A 15,719-nucleotide genomic window follows, 5' to 3' on the forward strand; every position below is an offset into this window, starting at 1 on the left:
GCGGCGGCTTCGAACGCCGAGGCCGGCATCGGCAGGTGGTGGTGGTAGTGATAGTGGAGCAGCGGGTGGTCCTTTGTGCTTGCAGCGTCGTCCCCGATCACGGTTCACGGCGGACAGCTAGAGCAGCGGGGCGCCCCCGCGACAGAGCCGCTCGAGCTCTGCCATGTGGAGACCGTGCTGTGGCGTTTTCTCGTGTCGACATCGCAATTGCAGACTTGGGGAAGCGACAAGGCCCTGCCTGAGCGCCCCATGAATGTCTTGATCAGCAGGTGTCGTGGCAAGGTCTGCTTCGCTTAATCGCCCTGCACGGATCTTTCGTGGCTTCTGACGGAAGACAACGCGTGCCGTTCACGGAGTGAGGTATATATACTAACGGTGTCGGAACTGAAACTAGACGAAGACGAAAGTGGGTAGGAGCTTGTTTTAAGATTGTGATATATGCCATGTGTCACATAGAGGAAGGAGGTCTTTCAGGTCAGAAAAGGGTGGGTCTCTCAGAATTTGCCTCCGGCCACCTGTGCCAATTGGTGACATACCATTAAAACCAAATCTCGGGAGGCCGGCTTCTGTAATATAGCCCAACTACCAAGCTAGTGGTCTAGTGGATAGATGAAACAATAACCTGCTAAGGAGAAGAAACATGTGTCTTTGAAGCACCAAATCATTCTTGCGTAGCCATAATGACCAACAAATGTCCGCCCCTACTAGCAAGACTACAACTTTGTTTCTTGGATGATGAGAAAACAGTTGAGGAAACTTATTCGAGGCCAAACTGTCTTTCCACTCGTACAGCCTAACAGCCATGGATGCACGCCAGTGTAGAGCACTGCAATTCTACCAGTGGAGCTCGTCGAGGCGTACATCGGAACACACGGGCAGCTTGTAGATGCCGTCGGCCGCCATCCTCGGTTACTCCGATTCTCCGAAGCTGTCGTGCGCGTGATTCGCCATCCTCGGCTGCAACCACGCAGTTGGCACGCGGGAATGTTGATGCCGCTTTTCCGCGACGCGAGTGAGTAGAATCTGGGCTTAAATAGTGAGCCCGAAATTACTTCGAAGTCCGTGTTTTGGGCATAGTCATGTTTTGGAGCCTGTTTTTACTCAAATAACACCTGATTACGAGAAATCTTGTAGTTTTAATTTGGTACTATAAATATCTGCAAACTTTTAAATAAATTTGATCAGATTTTACAATTATTTGACTTTGGGACAATGCAGTGCTTTTTCCAATAACAATGACCATGTTCGGCTTACCCCATATTCGATTTGTTCGGTTTTTTTTTCCAGCCGGAACGGTATTTTTCTCTCCCAACAATTCAGCCGGAACAGTATTTTTCAGCCAGTTTCAGCTAAGTTTCAGACCAGCAAACGAGGCCAATAGCACAGTACAACAGTCCATCGTAGAAGCGCGGCCACAAAAGTCAAAACGCTTTAAAATCCCAAAACAAAATCTCATGACTGTGACTTAGACCCCGTTTAGTTGCCAAAAAATTTTGCATAGTAACTGTCACATCGAATCTTGCGGCACATGTATGGAGTACTAAATGTAGACGAAAAAAAAATTAATTACACAGTTGGTCGAGAAATCGCGAGACGAAACTTTTGAACCTAATTAGTCCATAATTAGACACTAATTACTAAATACAAACGAAATGCTACAGTGAGCCAAAATCCAAAATTTTTTTGATCTAAACGCACCCTTAGTCCAAAGGTTGTGTCGGTGCTGAATGTGTGGCTCTGATGAACTGATTGATACATTCAGCAATTCAGGGGAGGGTCCACGTACATATACATGGCTTGACTTCTCCAAGGATTTCTATTTTGCATGCTATGCTACCCAACCGGAAGATCTGATCAACATACAGTTGAAGACTGAAGATTTAGCGCGTGTTTAGTTGGCACCTTAAAATCCAAAAAAGTACTACAGTATCCATCACATCGAATCTTGCGATACGTGCATGGAGTATTAAATATAGACGAAAAAAAACTAATTGTACAGTTTGATTGGAAATTGCGAAAAGAACGTTTTGAGCCTAATTAGTCAATAATTGAACACTATTTACCAAATAAAAATGAAAGTGCTACAGTAACCCAAATTCCAACTTTCGCCCAACTAAACACACCCTTAAGACTGAAGAGTCGTCGCTTTGTGGGACTATTTGCGCAGTTTTAGCACCGGAAACGTTAATTATTACTCCAGGCCGGCAGGCCCAGGCGCCGTCTACATCACGAAATGTTACTCGTCACTCATGCATGCATTATCGACCTTGAAAAATGAAAAGGACATATATATATATATATATATATATATATATATATATATATATATATATAATGCTCTCTCCGTTTTAAATTACGTCATTACAACTTTATAGAAGAGTCATAAAAATCTCAAGTCTAACCAAAATTATAAAGAGAATTATAAACATTTATGACATCAAATAAATATATTATGAAAATATTAATAAAGAATTCATTGATACTTATTTGGTATCATAAATGTTGTTTTTTCTCGAATACGTAAAAGGTTTGCGTATCTTTATATTAAGAACGAGAAATAGTGAATGTTACAACAACGCGCCATGAACATGGCACACTAGGGAGAAAATGTTATATAATCGGCTCTGCCCTCACCAGTAGAAGGTGACCTTAGCCTATTACTCGCTAATTACGCTACCTAGCCATCACCGGCGATCAGACGTGCCGCCTTGTGCGGCACCTCGGCCGCTCTCCCTGTGGGTCCGGGAAGAGCTCTCGTATTGCCTCAGCATGCGAGGAGTTGAGCTGGTCGACGAAGATGCTGTTATAGGGGTCCATGGCTGTCGTGGATGACCTTTGACTCTAAGAAAGTTGTAATAACATATAATTTGGGACGGAGGGAGTAAAGTCATGGCCTAAAGATAAAATAAAACCATATAACCAGAAATATTGTGTCGTATCTAGGTGTAGAGACATTAAGTGTTCTTTGCTGACTCATTTTGGCAAACTTGCAACCAAGGTGCTGTTTAGTTGCACTTCATTTTGCAAAAAATTTCAAGATTCCCCGTCACATTGAATCTTTGGACGCATTGATGAAGTATTAAATATAAATAAAAAATAAAACTAATTACACAGTTTAGACGAAATTCACGAGACGAATCTTTTAAGCCTAATTAGACTATGATTGGTCACTAATTACCAAATAACAACGAAAGTACTACAGTACCATTTTCTAAAAAAATTCGCGAACTAAACACGGCCCAATTTTCCGTCTGAATGCTTGGTTGTGTGGACGTATTGGTTGACTCATCATTTTGGCAAACATGCAACCCTTGTGGTTGTGGAGAAACAATGTGAGTGTCTTAACAGCAAAGAAGTTTATCTATTGCTTCATATGGAGAGAAAAAATGACACGTGGCTTTCAATTCTTCCACACCAAGTTTCTAGAAAAAGAAAACCCATCCAAACAGGAACAAGTCCAAGTCAGTCCTTTTGACCGGACCAAACCTAAGGTTCAATCTGTTCAGACAAACATATCATCACCATGGCCAACCAAAAAAATATATCTCGTCACATCTTTACCTATCTCTATATATAAACCCAACCACAGCAAGTAGCTAACCAATGCAACGGAGCAATAAGAAGCAAGCAGCTCCGGCACAAGAGATGAACAAGCTTCACGTCGCCACGGTGGCTTCCCTCCTGGCGCTGGCCGCAACGACGACCGGCGCCGTCACGTTCGATGCGACCAACACGGCGTCCAACACCCCCGGCGGCCAGCGGTTCGACCAGGCCGTCGGCCTCGACTACGCCAAGCAGGTCCTCTCCGACGCGTCCACGTTCATCTGGAACACCTTCAACCAGCCCAGCCCCGCCGACCGCAAGCCCGTCGACGCGGTGACCCTCGTCGTCGAGGACATCGGCGGCGTGGCCTTCACGAGCGCCAACGGGATCCACCTCAGCGCCCAGTACGTCGGCAACTACTCCGGCGACGTGAAAACAGAGGTTGGTGAGATCAGATGCACTGTGTTAGTAGTAGTTTAACCCTCATGTTTCGACTTTCGAGCTCAGGCAACTATCTGAAAGTTTCGCAGGTCACCGGCGTGCTGTACCACGAGGTAACGCACGTGTGGCAGTGGGACGGGCAGGGGCAGGCGAACGGCGGCCTCATCGAGGGCATCGCCGACTACGTCCGACTGAAGGCGGGGTACGCGCCGGGGCACTGGGTGAAGCCGGGGCAGGGAGACCGGTGGGATCAGGGGTACGACATCACGGCGAGGTTCCTGGACTACTGCGACTCGCTGAAGCCGGGCTTCGTAGCGCTGCTCAACGCCAAGATGAAGGACGGCTACACCGACGATTTCTTCGCTCAGATCCTGGGGAACACCGTGCAGCAGCTGTGGCAGGACTACAAGGCTAAGTACGGGGGCTGATGCAAATAGGTGGTGCGAAGTCAAGACGTCAACGTCGCAGTGCTTTAGTATGAAACTGAATATGACAGAATTGAATAAGGTGTTTGATCATCATCTCAGGGTAGTGTTGCTACTAGTACTGATATTGTTGAAAATAATGTCTTGTTGATGTCTGCACAGTGTGTGGAAAATAAATAAATAAAGGAAATAAATTAAAGGATCAAATAATTAAAGAAAGATAGATATTATAAGGTATGGGTATATATGGTGGTATTGAGCTTGAGCAACGATGTGTGTTTTTTTAGAAAATGGAAGAGAACTTCCCGCCTGCGTGTCTGCACACGACGATTACAATATTACATGGGGGAACAAGATGGAGATGCAGAAATCATATCTGAAAAGACTCCTTTGTTTCATCATCACGCTACATCAGTGCCCAAAAACACAGCCAGTATGTTCCCCTTAAAATAACCCGCGTAAAAGATGTATATTTGCAGTTTTTAAAGTTTAGATCGTTACGACATCTCCAAATTGCCCAACATAAGGGACTACCCCAACCAAAATATATTTCTTCTCTTTTAAATCAAAATTTGATAACCAACTCCCTAACATGCGGGATACAGTGCTGCGAAGGGTTAACCCATTAGCTATATAGAGAGTCCTCCCGATTGCCTTGGCACGATGACAATAAAAAAAAAGATGTTTAATAGTTTTGTTACAGTTACAGAAATAACACTTTTGACTACCTTTCCAATTCCTCTTAGTTAGGTTATCCTTTGTTAAAATAACCCCCTGTTGGAGATATCATAGGAAAATATTAAGTTTTAGAGAAATTTTTAACTTCCAAATCAATTTATGAGAGGAAGACATATTCTGATTCATTATATAAAGATACATAGAGCGGACTGTAAAATGACCATTGTTATGTAATTTCCAAATAAATAGATCCCTCTCATTAGTTAAACTGATAGGACTGATCTTAGCTACTCCCTCCATCATAAATTATAAGACATTAAAATTTTCTTGGAGAGTCAAAACATTTTAAGTTTGATCAAATTTGTAGAACAGAATAATAATATTTATGATACCAAATAACTGATTCTTCAGTAATTATATTTTCATAGTATACCTATTTGATGTCATAACTCTTTATAATTATCTCTATAATTTTGTCCAAACTTGAGATGCTTTGACTTTTTAAGAAAGTTGGCATACCTTATAATTTGGAATGGAGAGAAATAAATAAATAAAGAAAATAAATTAAAGGATCAAATAATTAATGAAAGATTGATATTATAAGGTATGGGTATATATGGTGGTATTGAGCTGGAGCAACGGTGTGTGTTTTTTTTTAGAAAATGGAAGAGAACTTCCTGCCTGTGTCCGCACACGACGATTACAATATTACATGGGGGAACAAGATGGAGATGTAGAAATCATGTCAAAAAAGACTCCTTTTATTGGTGTTTCGAGTAAGCATCGGCTAGTAAATTTGTATATTGTGCGTCTAGCCTTGGATAGTGTGCTAAGAGGACACAAGGATTATACTGGTTTAGGCCGAATGTCCCTACGTCCAGTTTCGAGTTGCTCGTATTACTAGCACTGAGTTTGTAGTAGGGAGTTACAAACTGGTGAGAGAGGGAGATAGCTCCCAAGTCTCTGGTGTGATGCGGTGTGTTTGTTCGATGAATCGATCATGTCAGTGGGACATCATGTTGTTTATACCAAAATTTGGGAAGTAGAACGCGGGAACTCGAAGCTTCCAAAATTGTGCCGATCAAGGAATCGATTGCATAAGGATCGATATCAGCTGATTCAGATGCAACACTGGAATCGGCTCTCTTTGAATGATGTTAGCAGATAACGATAATGAGCTACGGTTGGCGTCGGAAAATACATATTGGACTCTACAAAAAGGGAAAGATTAGGGTCTAAGTTATCTTAAGTTAGGAATGTTTTTTTTATACCAAAGATTGTAATGAGTCATACTTGAGTATGATTCATGTTTAGGCTCCGGGTATAAATATTGGACCCCGGCTATTGTAAAAGACACATCCAATCAATCAAATACAATTTACTTTTTTTTGGCTCCGTGCCAACCCTTAGGAGTAGGAGTAGAGTAGATCTCGGTGAGTTCTTCAGCAAGCAGGGCTGCATCGGTCTGGCCGATCTCCGGTTTGTCTGTAAGTACCGTCATGGCTTATACTTTGGTTTGTACGGCTGCATCGATCTGGTCGACCTCCACTGTGAACTCTAGTATAAGCTAGTTATCGACTCTTGTCTAGTTCAAGTATGGCTACATCGATCTGGTCGACCTCCACTGCTCGAACTAGATTCAGGTTAAGTTATTGGCTCTACCTAAGGGTGACGTCCTTCGGGTAGATTCATTAAGTTACCGATCTTGCTGATGTTCTTATTGTTATTAGCTTGCAGCAACATCAACCTGCCCGGTCAAGATTGATTTAGATCGGCCTCATATCCTTTTAGTCCATCGTTCGCTTTGTCACAATACGATATTTCTTACTCTGAACGACAAGTTATGTTTCATCGGCTATTTTTACTTTGATCTTGATCGTGTATAGTACGTGGTTAAGGCATGTATGATCTTGAAGAGATTTGCTGGCTAGTTAAATCTTGTCTATAGTTCGCTATTATGGCTGTAACGATTCGGTAGATCCCACTGATGGCACTATAGGTTGGAGGATGCTAGTTAGTAGATTTGTTCTCGATTAGGCGTGATCTTAACTATTTCCTATGCCTGCATCGGCTAAATAGCCGATCGCTTATGCGTTAACGCCTACAGTGTGTTTACATAATTCTGTTAAACATGAATATATCTCTTTACTTTAAAGGTTTGATTTGTTGTCTTTAGAGATAGCAGGTTAGGTCTGATGAGTCCATAGATTTGTCCACGTGAAACAGTTGAATGTTCACACGCTGTAGTCCTTTTCACCTGAATTGGCTATTTCAGCCAATCCGTTTTGAGCCTTCACGTATAGCATGTCTTTCGGAAAACCTGTTGATGTATAGATGTTTTTGCGGATTCTTCGGTTTTAGTTTGTTATTATCATCATAGCTGCCATCGATCCGGTCGAACCTCACTGTTGATTGTAACAGATTAAATTCAGAGCGTTTGTAGATCCATTTGTATTAGACAGTCGATTTGTTCGCATGCTATATTCTTTCTCATCAGATTCATTGGCTCAATGCTTTATACTGGTAATATCTACCTAGCTGATGATCTTCCTTACATCTACTTGTATTGTACCTGTCAACATAAAATCAATCGCTACCCACGAGCTTTACAGTTCGTAACAGCCGATTTCTATGCGTATCGGCTATTTAGTCGATTTTTCCGTCTGGCTGCTCCCGAAGCGGCACACTTGAAACTATCTAGGCAAAGACCGGCATGTTCCACCTTAAACTACTGATAAACTTTCTCTCTTTGTCCATTGTAGGGTCAAATTGACTGTCACATCTCGGGAGGAATTTGCAGGATCAGTTACCCCTACATTGAAGCCAAGCTGATCTCTAGTTCCATCAAGCAGATCCTTCCGGCTTGTCGTATGTCGACATATTTTCATGCTGACACACGTTTTGGCACGCCCGGTGAAACCCCACAATCGTCATGGTGGCTTACAACAACAATGACATTCTTATGGTGCCTTATGAAGAACTACCTGATGGAAATAAAGATGTCATCAGCAAAGCTATAGAAGAATTTCAAAATAAGTGTTTGTTGTCCTACACCAAGACACGTAACAATAAAATTATTTAGAAATATCCACTACCAAGAGTTCTGTTGCTTGGTCAGACAGATGCAGATGAAGCTGAAGACAGACATTTCTTGGTAAAGGCTGTAAACAAGTCTATTCATGATGTCATGTCAAATCATAATGAAGTTTTCTTGAACACATTCCACAACACCTTGAAAGAGGTGTTTCATGGGTTTCTAATTGATCAGGTTGGGCCGGCTTATTACAACATTCTACATTCGTCGGCTCAGGGGACTAATCAAGCCGGTACTAGCCATCAAGAAATAGCACCAGCTAGTACTGATGATGTCCAGGTGGTTCAGAGCTCAACTGAGCAAGTTCAGGATGCTACTACTAATCAGATACAGTATAATCCTATATCGTCAGAACAGCATGTGCAACAGCTGATGGGGCAAGTTCAGAATCAAATGGTCAATTTTGGCACATCAGGCTAGATACCATCGTCGGCTCAAAAAATAGCGCCATCGGTTCAAAGGATTCATAGAGATATAGATCCTAACATCTATAACCAGAGACTTCAAGAAGCAAACTAGCAAAGGACCCAGCAAATAGAGATTCCACAAGGGTATCATTACGGCATAGATTATAATACCTTTCACATGATTTCAAATCTGGGGTATCAAGGTACTCGAAATTTTAATCCATAGATGGGTCAGTAATTGTAGAGAGATTCAAATTCAAATGTTGATGAGTTGTTGCTTAGAGTGACCGAGATGATGAAGAATCAGTTTGGTTTGAAGCCAAAAGGGGAGACCTTCTCGTACAAACGCCCATATCCAGAATGGTATGATTTGGTCGCTCTTCCCACTAATTACAGGCTCCTAAAGTTTGCTAAGTTTACTGGCCAAGATAGCACAAGTACAGTAGAACATGTTAGTTGGTATCTTGCACAGTTGGGCGAAGAATAAATTGAAGAGGCCCATCGAGTTCGTTTCTTCTCTTTGTCCCTATCTGGACCAACCTTCACTTGATTTTCATCACTGCCAGTTAACTCCATTATCAATTGGGCTAACCTAGAGAAAAAGTTTCATATATATTTTTACACTGGGACAAGAGAAAAGAAGATTACTAATTTGATGACCATAAGGCAGAGAACTAATGAATCGGGCATCGAGTTTCTTCAGAGATTCCGAGAGACCAAAAATTTCTGCATCTCACTAAACTTAACTGATGATTAGCTAGCTACTTTGGCCATTCAAGGAATGTTGCCAACATAGAGAGAGAAGCTGCTGAGACAAGAGTTTGATAATTTAGGTCCAATGGCTCAATGAGTGGCAGCACTCAATAGCCAATTTTAGAACATGCGTAGAGATACCTAATTTTAGAAGAATGTCACAATTGCTGAAACCTATAATCCATATTCGGTTGATGATGGCTATGAAGACGATGAAGAAGAAGAGGTTGCTGCGGCTGAATGGAATTGGGGTAAGAAGACAGTAATGGTGTCAAATCCTTAGGGAAGTGGAGTCGAAGAGAGCTACAATTTTGATGTCACAAAATCAAACAAGCTCTTCGATTTCTTGCTCAAAAAGGGACATATTAAGTTGCCCGATAATCATATTATGTTGCCTTCCGATCAGTTAAAGAATAAGAAGTTCTGCAAATTTCACAACGCCACTTCTTATTCTACTAATGAGTGAGTTTTCTGATAGCATATACAGAGGGCTATTCAGCAAGGAAGGCTCAAATTTGATGCGCCTCAAAAAATGAAAGTTGATGATAATCCTTTCCCAAGATATCAGAACATGGTTGATGCTAGGCTACTCAAAGAAAAGACTAAAGTCCTAACATATGTTAGATCAAAAGAAACTAGAACTGTCGATCTCGAGATGCAAATATCGGCTGATGAATATAGAGAGATTAGAAGGCGTCGTGACCAACAAAACAACTGATATGAGCAGGGAGAAACATCGAAGGATGGGGCGACAAAGCCACGTGTTATATCTTGAATTTTGTTGAACAAATGGCAGCGGCAGAAGGAAAAGGATTATCAGCGTTGGTTAGAAGAGCAAGAATACCAGCATCAACTGGGAAAAAGAGAGGTATGAAAGAAAACAAGCTGAATTGCATTGGAATTGTCCTTTCTTCAGACATTACTGGAATAAAGGTTTAAAATTGCCTACCAAGAATAATTGTCCGGAATGCAGGGAGCAATATTGGGAGTTCAGGCAATCTCAAGCCAACCACCGATCTATCTATGCTTGAGATGAGTATCATCATAATAATATGGATCAGTGCATAAAAAATAGAAGTGTTCATGATCGGCTTGGAAAGTGAGTTGTTGATCAAAACCGGGCTGATTATGAAGAAAAAAGTAGTGAGGAAGAATATGTTTGGCAGGAAGGCCAATAGTATCTAGGAGGTCTGACAAGAAACCAGAAAAGAAGAGTACAACGCCTAAGGAACAGAGAACTGGAATACGCTCAAGCATCTGGTAGACCTCAAGTGTGGCATGCTAAGCAAACAGCTGATAGGGGGCAACCATCGGCTAATATTCAGATGGCTTTTCTATTGTCATCAGAATTTAAAGCTCTAGCAGACCAAGAAGTTTATTCAGATTTTGATAAATCAGAGTATAAGAAAATAGTTGCCAAGTTGATAATTATACAGCAGGCTATATTCGATAAGCCGGTCAAGCATCAGCACTTAAAGGCTTTATATGTAAAAGGTTTTGTCGATGGGAAGCCGATGAACAAGATGTTGGTGGATGAAGGTGCTTCTGTCAATCTTATGCCTTACACCACTTTTTGTAAACTTGGTAGGGGACCAGGAGATTTGATTGAGACCGACATGATGCTTAAAGATTTTGGGAGTAATGCGTCTAAGACCCACAGGGCAATGAACGTTGAACTAATAATCGAGAGTAAGACTTTGCTCACCACATTCTTCATCATTGATAGAAAAGGGTCATACAGTTTACTCCTCGGTCGTGATTGGATTCATGTAAATTGTTGTGTGCCATCAACCATGCATCAATGTTTGATTCAATGGCATGGAGATGATGTCGAGTTGGTTCGCGCTGATGAATCTATGAGTATCGCAACAGCCGATCTAGTATTTTGGGAGCTTGAAGACTTTGAGTGCTTTTCTGGCAAGTTATGGGAAGGAGGCTTCATTAAGATTAGTAATGAAAGCCAACAACTGATCCAAGCAATCGGCTCTGAGAGTTTGTTTTGAATAGATAATCATGGCTTCAAGTCGGCCGGTGGATTAAGGAAGATAGACATTGGTCATGGAGATAAGCCTAAACCGACTTATATAAGCGCTAAGTCGAATCCTGAGTATAAGCCAGAGTTGATAAATTTATTAAAAGGAATTTAAAGGTTGTTCTGCTTAGTGAGATGCTTGGCCTAGATCCATCGACTGTTTAATCTTTGGTCTAGAGAGTTCTGGTGCAACCTGTCAAGGAGTGATTAATGGAAAATAATTGAAGGAGTATTATCATAACGTTTAGATCGACACTTGACAGCCGATTCGTTCAGTCATCGGCTCTAATAGCCGATATCAGAAGGGTATTGCCTATAGTTCAAAAATAAATCCGAAGAGGTAAAAGCCGATACAATATGTATCGCCTATAGAGCAAAAGCAAAAACAAAGACAATCGTGACATATACAGGGGCATTGCACTAAGACATAGTCATGGAAGAGCAGAAGATTTTATTCATTAGTTTGCCCTAAATACAAACTAATCGAAGACCTTATTCACCACATCCTGAGCGGATGTAATGTCCACAATGGCCTCCGCTGCAATGACAAATTCTTCGATCAAATCCTCATGCTCCTTGGGGCCATTACCCATTGGGAAGCCGATCTCCATGGTGTGGAGCTCATGCCCGGTCTAGACCTACACCGCGGCCAGTGCCACCAATGCGTCATGACGGACGCCATGGAGGGCGATTTCCTGAACACGTGCTGGAATGTCATGGATGCGAGTGTTGATAAGGGAGCCCCAGGCATTGACAGCATCCGTAGCCGCGTTCGCCACCAGTTGGAGGGACTCCAACTGCACCACAGGGCTGGCGATCATAGAAATAGGAGAGCTATCAATATAAAGACAATGGAAATAAAAGCGTTCCTAAAATTCATCTTACCCGCCACCATGGCGTCGAACTCGGCCAGCCGTGCCCGAGCGGCGCTGGCCTCTTCTTTAGTAGTGTGAAGGGCGACTTGAGAGACCCCGATGCGGATCTCAAGCTGACCATTTTCCTAAGTTGCCTTGGAATAACGGTCCTGGGTTGCCCTCCACTCTCAGAGGAAACGCCAGGCGTCATCGCCGTTGTAAGAGTCGGAGGAATCTGATGATGAGGCCGGCATAGAAGATGAAGCATCATAGGGCTCGCCGGCCCGGGGGAGAGGATGAAGACTATCATTCAAGACAAACCTATAAACAAGTTAGAAAAGTTCATCACCATGAATGGAAGATTTCGATCTCACCTCATGCGTCGAATGTGCTGGTTCACCGGCATATCCTCCTTCAGAATCTCCTCCGCCGCACATTTGTCGTGGTTGTCCTCGCCGGCTATGAAGTTGATTGGATCTACAAGAGGGGAAGGAGGCCGCTATAGAGGTTGTGAGGGTAGAGAAGTGCAAAGGAATAGGAGCGGTTGCGAGTGTAGATGTGTTCAAAGCTAGAGCCCTCGGCTGGTATTTGAAGCCAAGGAGCGAGGAGGTGGATGCCTTAGGACATGCAAAAGACATGCACAATTAATAGAAGGCGAAGCGCCACCTCACTAATGCCGAAGAGAATACGACGCTAGGTGACTAAGGACAGATGATTGAGGGGTTCTCTTAATAAAGGCCATGTTTTTAGACTTAATCAGATTAAGGTTAGAAGTCTAGAATCGGCTATTTTCAAATTGGCTCTTTAGCCGAAAACAAGAAACACAATGAGGCAACAAAAAGTATGATTATCATTGATTCTACACAAGATACACGTTGATATACATATCATAAATCTAGAACATCCTAGATTGCTTTCAATACTTCTAGCCAGATAGCATCAACTTCTGTGATTTGTTGCTTGTCTTTTTTGGCTGATGTAGGAATGTCCTCGAGGCTACTACAGATGGCCCTATCTTCTCTGACTTTGGCCAGTAGTTCTTGTTTCTTTTGCTTGATGGCATCAGATATTTGAGTCAGGTTGGACTTGTGGCGATCAATGGCAGCCTTCACGTTCTCCAGCTCCTTCTCAAGTTCTGCATGCTTGATTTCCAATTGGGACAACTCTGGGTCGATCCTGAGGGAGGAGTTCTTCAAATCATCAATCAACTATGTCAGCTCTTTAGCTTCTTGCCTATTGGAGTTCCTCTTGGCCAATAAAGCTTCATGGTCAGATAGATTCCTCTAAGCCTTTTTAACCTTTAGGGCCTGATCTTTAATAATGGATAATGGTGACAAGACTCTGGATAGAACTGGAGATGGATTACCCTTAATAGCCAAGAAGACTCTCTGCATTGAATCAGTGTCTTGGACCAAATCAGCTATATTCTTCTCAAACATTGGCAATATATCCCTTAGCCGATTTTTTGTCTCTTTTGACAAAGCTTCCTTAGAGGAGGTGGCTGACGAGCTGATTTCATCTTCATATAGATACCCTGTAAGATTGAAAGAGTAGCTCAGAGCTAGAAGATTGAGTGCGTATGTATAAGAAAATCTTGGTTAGGAGGTTTAGATTAGTTTATAATAAAACGAATGGTGAAGTGGATACAATACCTTTTCTATGGTGGCCTCTATCTGAAGAGGTGGAACAACTGATGATGCACCAATAATATCGGGTTGAATTGGCTCTAAGCTCTCAACATTGGTATCTCCAAATATCAAGGAAGATCTTTAGTTCATAATTGTTGTAGAAGGGTAAAATGTATATATGATCTTCTTACCAGCAGTTGTGTGCTGAACTAGGGAATCAATAATCTAGGTGTCGACAACAGTAGGATCATTTTCAATAAGTAGACTATCAAACTCCTGCTCCTGCATGGGTGTTCCCTCATAGGGTATATGACGTAATAAATGGTCAGATGAAGGGTGAAATTGAATAAGAATCAAGAACTTTAAGGAGATACCTTGGCAATGTCAAGGATTAAAGTGGAAGCATCCTTATCTTCTGCAATCCTAGGAGCGTTGGTTGGTTCAACCAAAATTGGCTCCTCTTGGGGATCGGTAGATGAAGGTTTAGTCGATGCTGAATTAAATGCTTGGGACAATAGCTCCGCACCCAGAACCGATTGGGATGCAATGGTTGATAACTATGAAGAAAGGGGATCAGAAGTTGAATATCATTTTGAGGAAAAGATGAATTGTTTACCTGAGCAGCTAATGATCTCGTTCTATGGAGTCTTTTCCCAGTAACGGTTTTCTGGGTTGTCCCTTGAGCTACCTTGCACTTTGAAGATTGATACGTTACGATTGCGGGGGCAACGTGAGTTTTCATCAGCTTCTTCAATGGAGGCACAGTTGATCCTATTCTTGAAACTAGGCATGGTGGCTGATAATTTATGGGGTGTCCTTTCCTATCCAAGCTTGAGGGATCAAACTCGATGTCCTAAATAAGGTTTGTTAGAACAGTTGGCAGGGGAGGTCATCAAATAATTTTTCTAAAAAAAGAATAGTAAATTACCTCACTGTTAGAAGCAAACTCTCCATCTAGGGCTATGCATCTAGGATGGGCCGGCCCACAGAAGAGATGGGAGTGTCATTTTTTGCCACCAAGAGTCAAAAAGGTTGGAAGAGAAGTTGACTCTTGCCTAGTCATGCAAGTAAAGAGAAGGGAGATCTGATCCCAGTTGAAAAACTCTAGAAGTTTCCATTACTTCACCGATACCTTCTCTTGGCCTCAGTATATCCTTGAAGAACAGTTGAGGAGGTAATTGACCAAGACCAAACTGACGAGCTACAAAAGAAGGGTTGTAAAACTTATAAGTTGGAAGGTTGCCTAGAAGGAAGGAGCCTATAGCCATTTTGCTATGATCATGATGAAATTCGGCTAGAAGAACGTAGGGCTTGATGAAGGAATTAAAGATTGTAGCTGTCGTCTCATCCGAACAGCCTAATTCAAATTGAAATTTGAATGGGAAGATCAACTCATTGTTCTCATCCTCATCATATGGTAGCCAAGTCAGGATATCTGTATCAAACCCTCTGTAAAACTTTTTGAAGAGATGGCCAACATCGATATCAATTATTATGGCCGATGTAGCCTCATCATAGCTCATGCACTGACGGGTTCTTCCATCTTCACCTCTATATTCCTCATCAAAGTTGGAGGAAGGGAAATTCAGGTTTCTGAGATTAGGCCTTACAATCTTGTGCATATATAGGTTGAGCCATAGTTGTATCAACCACCAAGAGCCATTGATGGTATGCACTGGTTCCTTCTTCAGTAATTAGGCAACTACCTGGTGCATCAGATGATAAGCAGCTCCTAGCAGATACTTTCCAAGAGGGATATCCTTGCCTTCTGCTAGATGCTCTGCCATGAGTTTGTGATTGTAAGTCAGACCACAAGATGAACCACAGAAGATGAATCTCTCTAACCACATGTTTAGAAAGGCCA

At 42.1% G+C, this 15,719-nt stretch overlaps 1 protein-coding gene across 1 annotated transcript; it reads left to right on the forward strand.

The window, feature by feature from the left end:
* The first annotated feature begins 3,592 nt into the window (after nt 1-3,592).
* On the forward strand, nt 3,593-4,615 carry LOC136485428 (uncharacterized). The gene is made up of 2 exons (XM_066482314.1): nt 3,593-3,984; nt 4,074-4,615. Exons 1-2 carry the CDS (start codon nt 3,604-3,606, stop codon nt 4,410-4,412), a joined length of 720 nt encoding a protein of 239 aa, XP_066338411.1. The 5' UTR covers nt 3,593-3,603; the 3' UTR covers nt 4,413-4,615.
* Nucleotides 4,616-15,719: the final 11,104 nt, after the last annotated feature.

Source organism: Miscanthus floridulus, chromosome 1 (assembly GCF_019320115.1).
Source record: "Miscanthus floridulus cultivar M001 chromosome 1, ASM1932011v1, whole genome shotgun sequence".
Taxonomy (NCBI): domain Eukaryota; kingdom Viridiplantae; phylum Streptophyta; class Magnoliopsida; order Poales; family Poaceae; genus Miscanthus; species Miscanthus floridulus.

Excerpts from the sequence above, each read along its gene's own strand:
- LOC136485428 (XM_066482314.1), top strand. The coding sequence starts at position 3,604 with ATGCAACGGAGCAATAAGAAGCAAGCAGCTCCGGCACAAGAGATGAAC. Across the intron at positions 3,985-4,073 it reads CCGGCGACGTGAAAACAGAG|GTCACCGGCGTGCTGTACCA; the intron begins GTTGGTGAGATC and ends AAAGTTTCGCAG.